This window comes from Girardinichthys multiradiatus, chromosome Y, assembly GCF_021462225.1.
Source record: "Girardinichthys multiradiatus isolate DD_20200921_A chromosome Y, DD_fGirMul_XY1, whole genome shotgun sequence".
Lineage (NCBI taxonomy): Eukaryota > Metazoa > Chordata > Actinopteri > Cyprinodontiformes > Goodeidae > Girardinichthys > Girardinichthys multiradiatus.
Window position 1 is genome coordinate 28096081 of NC_061818.1, and position 14273 is coordinate 28110353.

Below are 14273 nucleotides of genomic sequence, written 5' to 3' on the forward strand. Positions count from 1 at the left end.
TGTCAGAGCACCTTACCCCATCTTTAAGGCTGAGCACAACCACCAGTCTCAGATCCAAAAAATGCATGTTGACAAAAAAATCAATATAAACACAATAGATTTGAAGTCATTGAACAAACACTCCTTTATGTATGTGTCCATGTATATGTCTATATATGTATCTTCCCATTTTTCTGTTTCTAGCCATCCTTCCTCATCTATTTGATCATGTCCATCTGTCTAGCTTTATTTATCTATCTGACTTCATCTATCTATATCTATTAGTGCTTAGGCAACCATTCAAATTCTTAATCAGCATTAATTGCACTGTTCCGTGCAAAATTCAGTAACGAATTCAAAAGTTGTTTTGTGGACTTACTTTAAAGGAACTTCTATATGAACAAACGTGTAATAACATTTGTTTCACAAACAATTAAAAACAAATAAGATGCTCATTAACTGCAATTTTCCAAAGAAAATACACATTTATCATGGTTTAATAGTTAATCAAATGTTTAAATGAACAACCGAATAAGGAGCTACATCAAATGAATAAATTCAATTCAAGTCAATTCAAAAACACTTTATTAGTCCCAAAGGTAAATTAAATGTTGTTGTAGCTCATTATACTATATATTATATATCATAAGGACATAGTCTGAACATTGAGACACTTTACAGTCTCTGATTTGTCTCAGTTTGAGGTAATTTGTTCACTTTCTCCTGATGCATGTGTGTTTAACATGTAAATAACATAGTGGGATCTGGATTTTATTTCGAAATCTGACCTCTGTCCCTGCCACGACCATCCAAAAGACTGGGTCATTTATCTTTTTTTTTTTTCAAATAAAGATGTGACTTATTTGACGTGCGCACATAAAATGCACACATACAGCGACAGGTAAATTAGAGATTTGGGCACATATGAGCTTCCAAACAAGGACATAAACCATCACGGTTGATTTCTTTTTTTTCTCTGCTCTTCGCTCCAAAGCGTTATTTAGAAAAGAAACAAAAAAATTTAACTTGGCTGTTGGAGGAAGGGGGTCTGCCCCACCTCTTGCATGTACATTTGAATAGGTGTGTTCCTCCACCACAAGCTGGAAAAAATATAGTTACTCTCCCACTGTGATAAAGGGATAAGCGGTCCTGTTTGCATGGGGGAGCCTCCTCTGCAGAGGACATGGAGACTTGATTAACAAGATCCTCAAAGGTCTTTTCTTCCGCTGCTGGACAATATCCTCAGTTGCTAGTTCCCACCCTAACCAAACAAAATCTGGGATGGTTCCCATTATCCCTGTCTAAGTCATCAAATGATTGTTCAGAACTTGAGGCCAACAGCCACTCCTTATCCATAGCCTCTCCAAATCCCACCCACACTGGAGTTTTTGCTTCAGTAACCGCAGAAGCCACATTCTTTTGGGCCATTTAATAGCCATTAGCTGTTTCATGCTTAGTTGGCTCTGTTCAAACCAAGCTTGAAAGGCTTCCTTCTTCAGCTTATCGGCTTCCATCACCACCGATGCCCATCACCTTGTTTTGTTGTCCGATGAGCTAACCCCTCCCTCCTACTTCTCTATGTCTAAAGGGATTGCTCAAACCAGCTCTCCATCCAACGGGTCTGGACTTCCCTAAACCTGGAAGGTCTTACTAAGCAGGTTTACTGAAAGTTCTGTTTAAGCTGGTGTCGGGAAATGACTCGCCTAGCCTCTGACAGCGTTCATCCAAAAGTCTCGCCCTTCTTCAACTGGTGGTCTGGACGACTGAGTAGCCTATCGCAGTCATCCACACTTTCAACAGTCACTTTTGTTCACGGCTGCTCATTCCCTACTTTTACAACTGGCTCTTGGTATATGGGCTAGGTTGATTTTAGTAGCTCAGCACGAGCCCCAAGGGCGCTGTTTTAACAAACTTGACTAAGGCAACCTATAAAAACTTCCTAAAATATCTTAGAACCAGGAAACAAGACTTTTTACCACCAATGAAAAACCAACAATACAATGACTCAAATAATTGAATGTCCACGATTTAACTAGAATTTTATATGCTTTCTTTAATTAGTAACGCTTTTGCAGGGGTCAATAACAGCTTAAATTCGGCAACACAAAATAATTTCAATAATAGAATGAATCAGTCAACTCAACCTGTCGTTCCCTGATGCTGAAACTAGTGAGTTTGGGGAGGCTTTGAAGACGGAGGTTCATCCATGCACCTGATGGAGATGTTTCTTCTAGTAACAACTAGTGGTTTCTTGAAGGGAATATGACTTAATCTTCAGTTTTCTTCCTTTAAGTGGCAGGCACTGATGCTCCAGGTTTTGATGGTTAAACAGGATATTTGTTGTCATATGTCTCCGAAGACAGTAGTTTCCAGAGGCTGAAAAGTTGAAGGAAACCCGGAGACATAAATGAGGTTGATTCAGGACTTCCAGAAGCCTGAAACTTAGAGCAATCAGCTGTTCACCGATCAAGTTCACTTCTGTTGTCTGGATAAAAAGGCTTTAGATGAAATCAGATTCTTAATTTTGAGGCACAGTCCTTTCTGGGCCCACGGGTTGATCCTCTTCTTTAATGCAGTCGATCAGTGGGGCTATGTCTTTGTTCCTTTTCCATCCAAGCTTATCTTCTCCGTCTGATCTTGTTCGCTGGTCTTCTGCGAGGAAACAACCCCGTTTCTGCTCTCAGCATTGTTTTTATAGCGCTTGATGCTTGCACCGGTCAGGCCCTTATTAGGCTTCTTAGTTATTGTGCAACCTATTCAGCTCAGCTTCTTGATCATTGCTCAATACTTTAGTCATGGTCATTGTGACCTACTGATTCTGCTTCTCAGCCTTGGAGATGCTAATAATAGCCACGCAGCTGGTCTGTAGTCGCATCCTCCCTTCCTCCCGTTGCTGTCAGCATGCAGCTGGCTCTCGTCACTCCTAGTCATCCTACATTTCTTTCCCTAATCTGCTCAGTTTTAAACTTTACACAGTATTACACATTCCATTCTTCAGCTTCCAGCATTTACTTTAAAACACTGTTGCAAAACCATCACTTCATTTTCTTTATTCGTGCTTTAATGTTATATTTCTTTCATATATAGCTGATTGAGAATGTCAAACCTTAATGTTTTTCCTCTAATTCTCAGTTCTTAACCACATTTCAATCATACATCTTTTAACTTGTTAATCAAAGACTACTAATTTTATTCAATACATGTGAAAGAATGTAAAATCATCATACATCATTTCTTTGGATATACTTGTTTATATTTTTGCAAAAGATAAGACAGATAACATGTGGCAGATAATACGTGGCTCCACACAAGCCTCTCCAGTCTCTCAGCTCCAGAATATGAGAACATGCTTGTTTCACTCCTCACTGCTTCAACTGTGTGTTTTAATAATTATTGCATGGATTACACATAAGGATATTTAGTGTAACTTTATGGAATTAACTGTGAGCAGTTACTAAATGTTGCATGGATTACATGGAAAGATCTCACCTTATTTTGACACCCCCTTCTTGAGATCAGACTGTATCCATGCCTAAAGTCCAAAAAGTCAGAGAAAATCAAAGTCTGTATCATAAACACACAGGGAGAGGACCTCATCTTCCAAGTAGTGTGAGTAATGTGGTGATCGGGGCACTGGCGTCGAGGACCAGACGTCGAGAACCTCAAACTCGTCGATGAAGCAGGATGCATCAGAAGGGGAGATGACACAGGCTCCTTCCGGAGGACAGGTGGTGAGGGAGACCCATCAGCGACGGATCCTCTTTGCCTATCATTTGAGGCGGTGTCAACAGGGCTATGGATAGGCGAGAGGAGTGGGGGTAAGGGCGAAGGGGGGGAGAGGGGGAGAGGGGTTGAAGAGGTATCATCGACATTACCTCGGCCAGCCAGCCATCAGACAGCTGTGGAGGACCTGTCTCCTCACACATGGAGTCAACTGTTGGAGAATTCTGGGAGACTAGCTCCTCCAGTGAGACCGGCTGGTGTTGCTCTTCATCATCACCTGCAGACGTTTGACAGGTGACGCTCTTGGTGGTGACCGAGGTTTGAGTGCTGCTCTCTACAGTAGTGGTTGACACCTGGCATCCCTGGACCTCGGTGCCCCGAAGAGGCGAATCAGGGGAGCCATGGGCACCAATAGCAACAACCCTCCCATCGAGTAGATGGAGGGTGGGCAACCAGAATCCATCTTTAGGATCTCTCCAGATGTAACTGATGATGGGGAGATACATTCCCCCTTGCTGTGTCTTAATCCTAAAAGTGTGTGCAGCAGCCCCGAAGGCCGATGTCCATGTCACCTTGTATCGTGTCTGAAGATTTCGGCTCATGGTCATGGAGATATAGGGAAGATCTCCAAGACCCTCAATGCAGAAAACACTTGTCACTGTAGCATAGTTGACAGCGATAGAGAGACAGTGGTGACACCAGTGCGCCTCAGGCGTGACCCAGAGGTATCTGAGCACTGAGGCTGAAATTCCACATCTGGAACAGGAGACTGTGTCCTGGAGAGATATATTGGAGGCCTGTAAGTGGATTTTTCAGGAACATAATGTGAACCCTGGATAATCACCTCCAGGGTTAAAAACTAAACGAAGAGATTAACTAATTATAGAAGCATGCGTTCTAGCGGGCGAAAATCAGACTGTAGTGCTAGACTACTTCTCTGTTCCGTCTCTGGGCGGCCAGCCAAGGGGAGCAAAAAGGTGGAGGTGTGGAGGAGTGTCACTCGACAAGGCATCGGGGGAAGCAGCTGAGTAATGGAAGAAAGCTGCATAGGTCATAAGCCAAACCATAATGGCTAGATCAGAAGTGAGTTGCAGCCAATAAAGGAGAGAGAGTACTCCCCATCCTAAGCTCCAAGCCCCCAAGCTAGCCAATTTTGTGAGCCAAATCCATTTGCCTTGTCCTTTGAGAGAGAGTTAATTGCCCTAAATAGGCGATGACGCCAAAAGCTAAGAGTGCCTCCATTATTGCAGTAACTATCTTAGCAGGTGCGCGACGGGTGGCATGGGGTCCGCTCAGCAGTATCTCAAGCACTAAAGCAATGGTGTCGATACAAAGCCACAGTGCTACCATCAGGCTTCTCTTCCAGTCAACACTGACCCTTCCCAAAAGATAGGACGCAAACAGCGATAACGCCACTTCCCATCTGCGTATCCAGAAATGGCCAAAGATTAATTTAGCATAGCCTTGAAGCACGATGAGAAACCGTAATGGTTGGCTGACCGACCAGGCTCCGGTGTGGCAATAGCATAGCCATCCACAGAGAAGCGCATAAAACTCCACTGTACTTACTTGGACAGGCTTGGAGATAGTGGTTGAAGTGGTAGTCATGATGATAAGCGACTGCAAAGGCTTAGGCTCAAGTGCTCTCTTCGAACCTGGAACTCAGAGGGACTCAAACTCCCCAAGCCCTGGGTCTTATACCCGGGGTGGCCCCTCCCTCAAGGGGAGTGGCTGATAACTCCTCCTTCCCGGCCTGAGCATGGACCGAAGGAATTGTTGCGCAAGAACTTTACATATTATGACTACAATAATCACTCCTACAGCAGCAAGCAAATAAGGCCACAGCATCATAAACAAATTAGCGATCCAACCTTCAACTACTGAAACCCCTTCCCTTATAATGTGTCGGGCTTCCTGAGCAACTATAGTAATTACATTGCTGACTGAGTGTCCGAATGTCTCATACCAACTACAAGCATGCTGATACGCTCCTTCCCCACAATTCTTCCAGGTTTCACTGCGACAAGCACCAATGATCTTTCGGCTCCAGCTCCTGGAAGCTGCATTTGCATTAGAGGCTGAACATGGCCCACTGGTATTCTATTTACCCAGCTTCCCTCAGAAGATAAGACAATCTTTAATGGTGGTGCGAAACATCCCAAGTTCACCCTCACCACACGTTTGGGCTTTTACAGATCAGTCCAGCAGCTTTCCCTGCAAGCACAGCCAACTCACTGCCAGGTGGTGATCAGTTGAAAGCTTTCTCTGGGGTACAAGTTGAAGATCCTCTAAACAGAATCCTCTGCCAGGTGGTAATCACATGTACCTTACTGTCTATCCAGGCTGTGTTGATCATTGAATCGTTCTCCTCCCCTCATCCATGGCCAATTTGCTATTGTTGAGCATACCGAGGGCTGAAATGAATATATTGAAAAGAAGTTATTTGAAATATTAGGTAGATTATGGCTTTGTGTAAATGCGTTTTGCAAAGAAGGTACACTATATTGCAAAAAGTATTGGGTCACACCACCAAAGCAATGAATTCTGGTGTTGCAGTCACTTCCATGGCTGCAGGTGTATACATTTTGGAGAGGAGAAACTTGAATAGCCTGAGTCTTGAAATTTGTCTTTTTTAACACCTTTGGGATGAATTTGAATGAAGGATGCAATTCTTGCCATCTTATCTAACTATGAACACACTCCTAAACCTTGTGGAAGATTTTTACTTTACAATATTTAAAGTTGCTATTGCTTGGAATAGTGTGTCCATAGATTAAAAATAGGATGTCATCGAAGCTTATGTACATGTAAAAGTAGACAGACAAATACTTTTGGCATTATAGTGTAGTTGAATGTGAATAAGTTGTACTAATCATCATAAAAATCATCATTGATCTATGACTTCAGAGGTCGAAGGTGCTTTCGTACATAGATGTTTTTTCAAGTAAGAAGCTAACACAGGCGTGCCTCATGTTAAAATTGTATCACATTCTTTTCACCTTCATGATTGCTTTTGTTTTCAGAAGATATTTAGATCCCCACAACAAGAGGCACAGTTGCTAATGCTTTTACCCATTTCCTGTCTTCTTGTTTTAGGGTCCTCAGGGACGCCCTGGTCTTGCTGGGGTAGATGGGATCCCAGGTCCTCCAGGAACCCTGCTGATGCTACCAGTAAGATTTTGTAGCACACCAAAATGCACAGGAATACACACACCTCTGTTTTCTCTTATTGTTTTGTATTGTCATGACCACAAGGGGGGGCTGTTTGACTGAACTTCATTTACATTTGGGAATCCTGCATTGGGACTTTACTTCTGCTCTCACTGCCAACAGTTCCAGTTTGGAGGTGATTCACAGAAGGGACCAGTGGTGTCCCCCCAAGAGGCACAAGCACAAGCTATCTTGCAACAGACCAAGGTTTGCCTCACAGGTGTCATAGCAAAACATCAGTGATGATCAAATAGTAATTATTTGCTATAAGTTGACAGTTTTCTTCCACATGAGATATAATATACTTGGTTTGGTTCAATATGACCTAAATTCAGATAAAAATGTTTTTGTTTCAGCTGTCACTTCAGGGGCCTCCAGGTCCACTGGGTCTTACAGGAAGACCAGGCCCAGTGGTAAGTAAATCCTCTCACTCATACCAAAGTAAATGCAAACCCCAACAGCTTCCCCAGCTTCTAACATCATGGCTGCAAGTTTTTTTTTCTCCAGCCTCAAACTCTAGACTCACATTTCTCTCTGTTTTATTGTATCTCTGATTTCTTGCTCGCAGTTTTATGATTGCTTTCTGAAAGCTGTAGGGATAAAACTCAAGAAGCCTTTAACAGGGTTTGCATGTGTTTGGATTGTGCAGTGTTTGCTCTGTCAAATAAAAGGGCACTTATGTTTTATTTTCTAGGGTCTTCCTGGTCCAATCGGGCTCAAAGGAGACCATGGAGACAACGGCCCCACTGTACTGTTATCTCCACCTCATTCTGAGCTTCCATTTTTGTCAGAATATCGATTTACTTTTGTCCTCTCGCCTCCCTCTTTGCAGCCTTTTCCATTTGCTTTATCTTCTGCATCTTTTACATAGGGACCCCGTGGGTTGCCAGGACTCCCCGGAATTAATGGAAAGCCAGGCAAGAGGGTGAGATATCTGTTGTACTGAAGTAGTTCCAAGCGGAAATATTTCCTGTCTGGATATTGTGATCAAAACATACAGAGCCAAATCAAACAAAACCTATATTAACTGGATTGAGTATCTTATAGGGACGTGTAGGTGTGGATGGAGGTCGGGGAGCTCCAGGTGAAACAGGTGCAAAGGTAAATCTTCCCACATTGCAATATTAACAGATAACATTTAGGTGAAGAGCACTTTAATTATTGTTAATTGTTAAAGAATTCATTAGGCCCTTAAAAGCCTTGAACTCAACAATATCACACGTTTGTGCAATAAGGTGCTTTAACAGCACCCAACTATCGCCACCCGCAAATGTAAGCCTTCAGGTATCATCAAGCCCCAAGCCTATTATATATTATTGACAACCAGGCACCTCAATACATAACAGCTGCAGGAAGAGCTTAGTAAATAAATCAGCCTCCCTTGATGCTGGATCTGACTGAACGAGATCTTTATCGGTCAAAGCAGCATTTTAGCTGCCCTAGAGCTCATCTGAAAGCTCCCTCTCACTCTTTGACACACACTCCAAACAGATGGAAGGGTCTGCCTGGGGAGACTTTTAAGACAATTCTGCTAATGTTTACATATTACTGCAAGTGTTTGTGTGTGTGCTTCCAGGGTTTAATGCACTTGTTTCTTTTTAACATCTCAGGGTGACAGGGGTTTTGACGGCCTGCCAGGTCTCCCAGGAAACAAGGGACACCTAGTGAGTTTTTGTTGGCAATTTCACATTGTTGCTGTATTTATTTTGTCTTTTAGGTGTTAATACCCAAACATGGCATGCATAAATACTTTATAAATCTCATGGTAAATGTTTACTTAATAATTAAGACGATTTATGTTTCTTTGGTGAAAGTCCTCAATGAAAAGAAACATCATGACCTTGCTCTCCTAAAGCAGAAGCTGATGCGTTTGTCTTGTAGGGGGACAGAGGAAGGCCTGGTCCTCATGGCCCTGTTGGAGAGCCAGGAGAGAAAGTGAGTGCTCACATTTTTCAAAATGTATTTGCAATGTACAATACTCAGAAAACACAACCTGAAGCAGTTTTAACATTTATTATTCTTTCTTTTTTATTACAATATCAAAATGGAAACCGTTGTCAGATCAGTGAATCAATATCATAAACCATTTAGATGGAAAATCATCACAGATATAAGCAGGCTTAGATTAGATATAGTCATAAACTCCTGCATTAATAACTCTGCTATGCTGGCTGCACTTCAATCAGCACAAAGGTTTGCAAAACACATAAAAGCTGGCTGCCTCATCCCTGATATGAAAGCTTGCAGCTCGTCAGCACAGTGCCAATCTGTGATAAAGGCTGGGGAAGATTGAGAGGACGGATAGTCTTTGCTTGAAGACTGTTATTTGTCAAACAGCAAATTGTTTTTAATGAACTGTTTTCCTAGATATAAATGTTTTCAAACTACAGGCCGAATTGAAGAGTTGCATCTGATCCAATCTATCCTTTTAATCATAGGGGTCTGATGGACCTGTGGGGCCAAGAGGTCAACCAGGTGAACCAGTGAGTATTTTGATCTAGAAAAATGATTTAAACTCTGCTCATGCACACAGCTCACACTGTAGCAGACCCTCTTATGAACATATTCTGGGGTTGTTGTTCTCTATTTGATAGGTGCAGTGCTGCGAAGAAGTAATTTTCCACTCCAGATTATTTCTATTTTTTTTTTTTTTTTATGATATTGAAATGTTTCTGATCAGCAAGCACATTTTAATATCAAAATAAATATAACCTGGTGCAAAAACAGTTTTCAAAAGATTTCATTTGTTAAATGAAAAAATATATTGTAAATTAGTCTTTTATATCCCTGGGGAAGATTTTCAGCTCACCCCTCTTTGCAGAAGTGTTTGAATTCAGCCACAATGGAGGGTTTTCCACCACAAATATGCCTCAGCATCTCAATCAGATTTGCATCTGAATCATGAACTCTGATAATAACTGAGGCAAATCAGGCCTGAAGTGCTTTAGATTTTGTTCTAGATTATTTTGTGATCTCCTGGATGAGTTGTCGATGCACTGTTGGAGTGATTTTGGTTGGCCAGCCACTCCTAGGAAGGTTCACCACTGTTATGTTTTTTTCATTTACTGAAGTACAGAGAAACACTGCAAAAGAAAAGTGTTTTCAGCACAGTAAATAGAGATAAGCAAAACCCAACAACCAAGAATACAAATGCAAAGGAAAAATGCTGCAACTAGAAAAAATCAACAGCAAGTCAAGAAATCTGCAAACTCGCTCCACAAAACGGATGTGCACCAGGCCACTAGTGGAAGTCGTCCATTAATATGCAGCTGTTCTGTAATAAATATGAAATATTATGACCAGTTCTTTAAAAAAGACATGATGCAAAACGTACCTCTTCTCTCTTCCTTCCAAGTTTCCTCTGGGAATCCTGTTAATGTCTTTACTATGGGTCTTATGTGACATGTGAAATGACTTGGTGGTTGCCACCACGCACATTGAGCAGGATGGTAAATAACAACAAGTCTCTAAAAGCTGACTGCTTTCACACTGCAGCAAAAAGTTGCATATTGGGGTCAATGGATCTTCATAACAGCCATATCAGTGATGTTTTGTTTTAGAAATCTTTACCAGCGGTGCTGATCATTGTTGATCCCACTGTATCAAAACTAAAACAAAAAAATATATATATAATAACTTCCACAGCATTCCACTTTGATCGTTACTATCAAAAAACACATACAACACACAATTTGATTTGCACTGCACTCCAGTTTGCAATCAGAATCTGTAACCAAGATTCTCACTGATTTCTGCGAGGAATCTAGAAAACTGGCAGTCTTCCAGCAGACCAAAACTTCTCAATTCTTTTGTAGAAGGTGTCATTGTTTGGTTCATCTGCTGTAAAAATGGTTAATTGGTTATGACTCACTTCTATCTTTCTCCCAGTAAGTGAGGTTAGGGCTCAGCAGGGTTTTGTCTCTCCAAATGGATTTCTCACTGCTTGAGGAAATAGAACTGCCATGTACCATGTAAGGGAAAAGTCTGATAAAGCACATAAACATTGGGAAAGAATGGTCTTGGCTGTTTTGAAGAGAGGCAGGGAGTGATGAGAAATAGAGTAACAGCAGGAGACAAACAAAAGATGGAAATGTGGTTGGTGGTGAATGGGATGAGATAGATTGAGCGAGCAAAGAGGGAAGAGAGTTTCGGCAAGGTAAGAGACAAAATCCTGGCCCGAATGATTATATTTCCATATCAATCATTTCCCAGGAGATCACAGATGTGGCTTTGGAACAAGTGGCTTGGCCAGCCTACAAAGAGGGAGGCTGACAAAAGCAGATCACACAAGCACAAGCTGGCGAGCACAGTCTTCATGGCAGACACATACAAATCAGACATGTTCAGTCATTGAAATACATTTTTAATGTCTTGCTGTTTCCATATTTTCCCCCTCTCCTTAGTTTTGATTTATGGTTTAGTATTCCACTCTTCTTCAGCCACATAATGAATCCAGGTTAACTGCTGAATGTTTGCTGTGTTTTATCTGCAGGGTCCCAGAGGTCTTGTTGGGCCAAGGGGGCCACCTGGCCAACCTGGCCAACAGGTTAGTCAAATCAACCTCTATGAAAACTGGAATCATCAATATTCTTGTCAAGCAAACACGACAATTTACTGGAAACTCCAAAATCTTTTATTAAAATCAGATTTTTCATCTGTGGCTATTTTTTCAGGGGATTAGTGGAATTGATGGAGTGCAAGGGTCAAAAGGCAACCTGGTCAGTCTTTCTGCTTCACTTCAGATTGTTTGTCGGTCTTCTGTGGTTAAATATGAAATCATGTAAGAGATCTTTTTAATAGTTACAGTAACATAAATACAAAATGATGTGCCAGAGTGTACTTTATTGATGAAACTGAAAGGCTTTTATTTATTACAGCTTCTAATGAAGAACATATATACAAAGTATGTTCACTGTTGTATGTGTTACTAGGGTCCACCTGGAGAAATTGGGCCCCCAGGTCAACAAGGAAATCCAGGAGTTCAGGTGCAAACAAATGCCTTTCAGTTGCCATGAGACCTAATCCACTCATTGCATGTTTTATAACTCCCCTAAAGTTACACAACACAGGTAAAAGATACAGTTAAAACCAAATGTTCACATAGACTGCATTAAAAGGCTTAACACATCATTTTTCCCACTTTTTGATATTAAATTGGAGTAAACATCTTCTGTTTTGGGACATTAAGGATTAAATAAATTATGCCTATTTGCTGAATATCAGAATAACGAATGAAATAAATTTTCATTACTTTTTTCAAATTCTAAAGTGTACGTACACTATTAGTATGCCTTTAAATTATTTGAGAAAACCTAGATAATGACCTTGTGAAGATGCTGGCTGAAGCTATTGAGAGAGTCATCATCCATAGTGAAATGAGTACTGTAAAGACATGGGCTGAAAGGCCACTCGGCATGGAAGAAGACATTACTGCAAAAGCAGCATTAAAAAGCCAAGGTGCAGTTTGTATATGCACTCAGTTTTTGTCATGTCATATTTTAGCTTCAAGAAGTTAAAGTTCGTGCATAAATGTGTCTTCAAAATATTCAATGACTATAATGATTGTGCCAGTTTTGTTACAAAGTGCCTTAAGGATAATAAGTCAATGTTTTGGAGTGGCCATCACAAAGCCCTGATCTCAGTCCCATAGAAATTTGAGTGCAGAACTGAAAAGGTGAGTGTAAGCAAGTTCTCAAACTTGACTTGGTTACATTAGTTCTGTCAGGGGGAATGGTTCAAGGTTCAGCAAACTACTGTCAGAAACTTGTGGAGGGATACCCCAAACAATTACACCAAGTCATGTACAGGGGTTGGACAATAAAACTGAAACACCTGGTTTTAGACCACAATCATTTATTAGTATGGTGTAGGGCCTCCTTTTGCGGCCAATACAGCGTCAATTCGTCTTGAGAATGACATATACAAGTCCTGCACAGTGGTCAGAGGGATTTTAAGCCATTCTTCTTGCAGGATAGTGGCCAGGTCACTACGTGATACTGGTGGAGGAAAACGTTTCCTGACTCGCTCCTCCAAAACACCCCAAAGTGGCTCAATAATATTTAGATCTGGTGACTGTGCAGGCCATGGGAGATGTTCAACTTCACTTCCATGTTCATCAAACCAATCTTTCACCAGTCTTGCTGTGTGTATTGGTGCATTGTCATCCTGGTACACGACACCGCCTTCAAGATACAATGTTTGAACCATTGGATGCACATGGTCCTCAAGAATGGTTCGGTAGTCCATGGCAATGACGCGCCCATCTAGCACAAGTATTGGACCAAGGGAATGCCGTGATATGGCAGCCCAAACCATCACTGATCCACCCCCATGCTTCACTGTGGGCATGCAACAGTCTGGGTGGTATGCTTCTTTGGAGCTTCTCCACACTGTAACTTTCCTGGATGTGGGGAAAACAGTAAAGGTGGACTCATCAGAGAACAATACATGTTTCACATTGTCCACAGCCCAAGATTTGCGCTCCTTGCACCATTGAAACCGATGTTTGGCATTGGCATGAGTGACCAAAGGTTTGGCTATAGCAGCCCGGCCGTGTATATTGACCTTGTGGAGCTCCCGATGGACAGTTCTGGTGGAAACAGGAGAGTTGAGGTGAACATTTAATTCTGCTGTGATTTGGGCAGCCGTGATTTTATGTTTTTTGGATACAATCCGGGTTAGCACCCAAACATCCCTTTCAGACAGCTTCCTCTTGCATCCACAGTTAATCCTGTTGGATGTGGTTTGTCCTTCTTGGTGGTATGCTGACATTACCCTGGATACCGTGGCTCTTGATACATCACAAAGACTTGCTGTCTTGGTCACAGATGCGCCAACAAGACATGCACCAACAATTTGTCCTCTTTTGAACTCTGGTATGTCACCCATAATGTTGTGTGCATTTCAATATTTTGAGCAAAACTGTGCTCTTACCCTGCTAATTAAACCTTCACACTCTGCTCTTACTGGTGCAATGTGCAATCAATGAAGACTGGCTACCAGGCTGGTCCAATTTAGCCATGAAACCTCCCACACTAAAATGACAGGTGTTTCAATTTCATTGTCCAACACCTGTAGTTTAAAAGATAATTCTGCCAAATATTAAATAACTTTATGAAAATGTCTGACAAAAAACGAAAGAATGTTTTCTAAACAAATTATGATATTTAGCAAATAGATTAATTTGAACAACCCTAAGTAACCTAAAGGAAGAAAGGTTTAATACAATTTACTTTAAGACAGTGAAAAAAAATATGTATTTTTCTACAGTGTATGGATATACTTCATTTATAGGTAACATTTTAAAGTTTGTCACATATAGAGTTGGGTTTTATTTGATGTGTGCTGAAAGTTGGAAAGTT

General features: G+C 41.4%; 1 protein-coding gene across 1 annotated transcript in view; it reads left to right on the forward strand.

Moving 5' to 3' along the window:
• The window catches only part of LOC124864162 (collagen alpha-1(V) chain-like), a 74476-nt gene that overhangs the window by 27955 nt on the left and 32248 nt on the right, over nucleotides 1-14273 (forward strand). The window contains exons 11-22 of the mRNA XM_047358828.1: nucleotides 6799-6873; nucleotides 7036-7119; nucleotides 7269-7325; nucleotides 7607-7660; nucleotides 7784-7837; nucleotides 7960-8013; nucleotides 8523-8576; nucleotides 8794-8847; nucleotides 9351-9395; nucleotides 11405-11458; nucleotides 11586-11630; nucleotides 11844-11897. Coding sequence (XP_047214784.1) covers nucleotides 6799-6873; nucleotides 7036-7119; nucleotides 7269-7325; nucleotides 7607-7660; nucleotides 7784-7837; nucleotides 7960-8013; nucleotides 8523-8576; nucleotides 8794-8847; nucleotides 9351-9395; nucleotides 11405-11458; nucleotides 11586-11630; nucleotides 11844-11897 — 684 coding nt within the window. The remainder of the gene's footprint in view (nucleotides 1-6798; nucleotides 6874-7035; nucleotides 7120-7268; nucleotides 7326-7606; nucleotides 7661-7783; nucleotides 7838-7959; nucleotides 8014-8522; nucleotides 8577-8793; nucleotides 8848-9350; nucleotides 9396-11404; nucleotides 11459-11585; nucleotides 11631-11843; nucleotides 11898-14273) is intronic.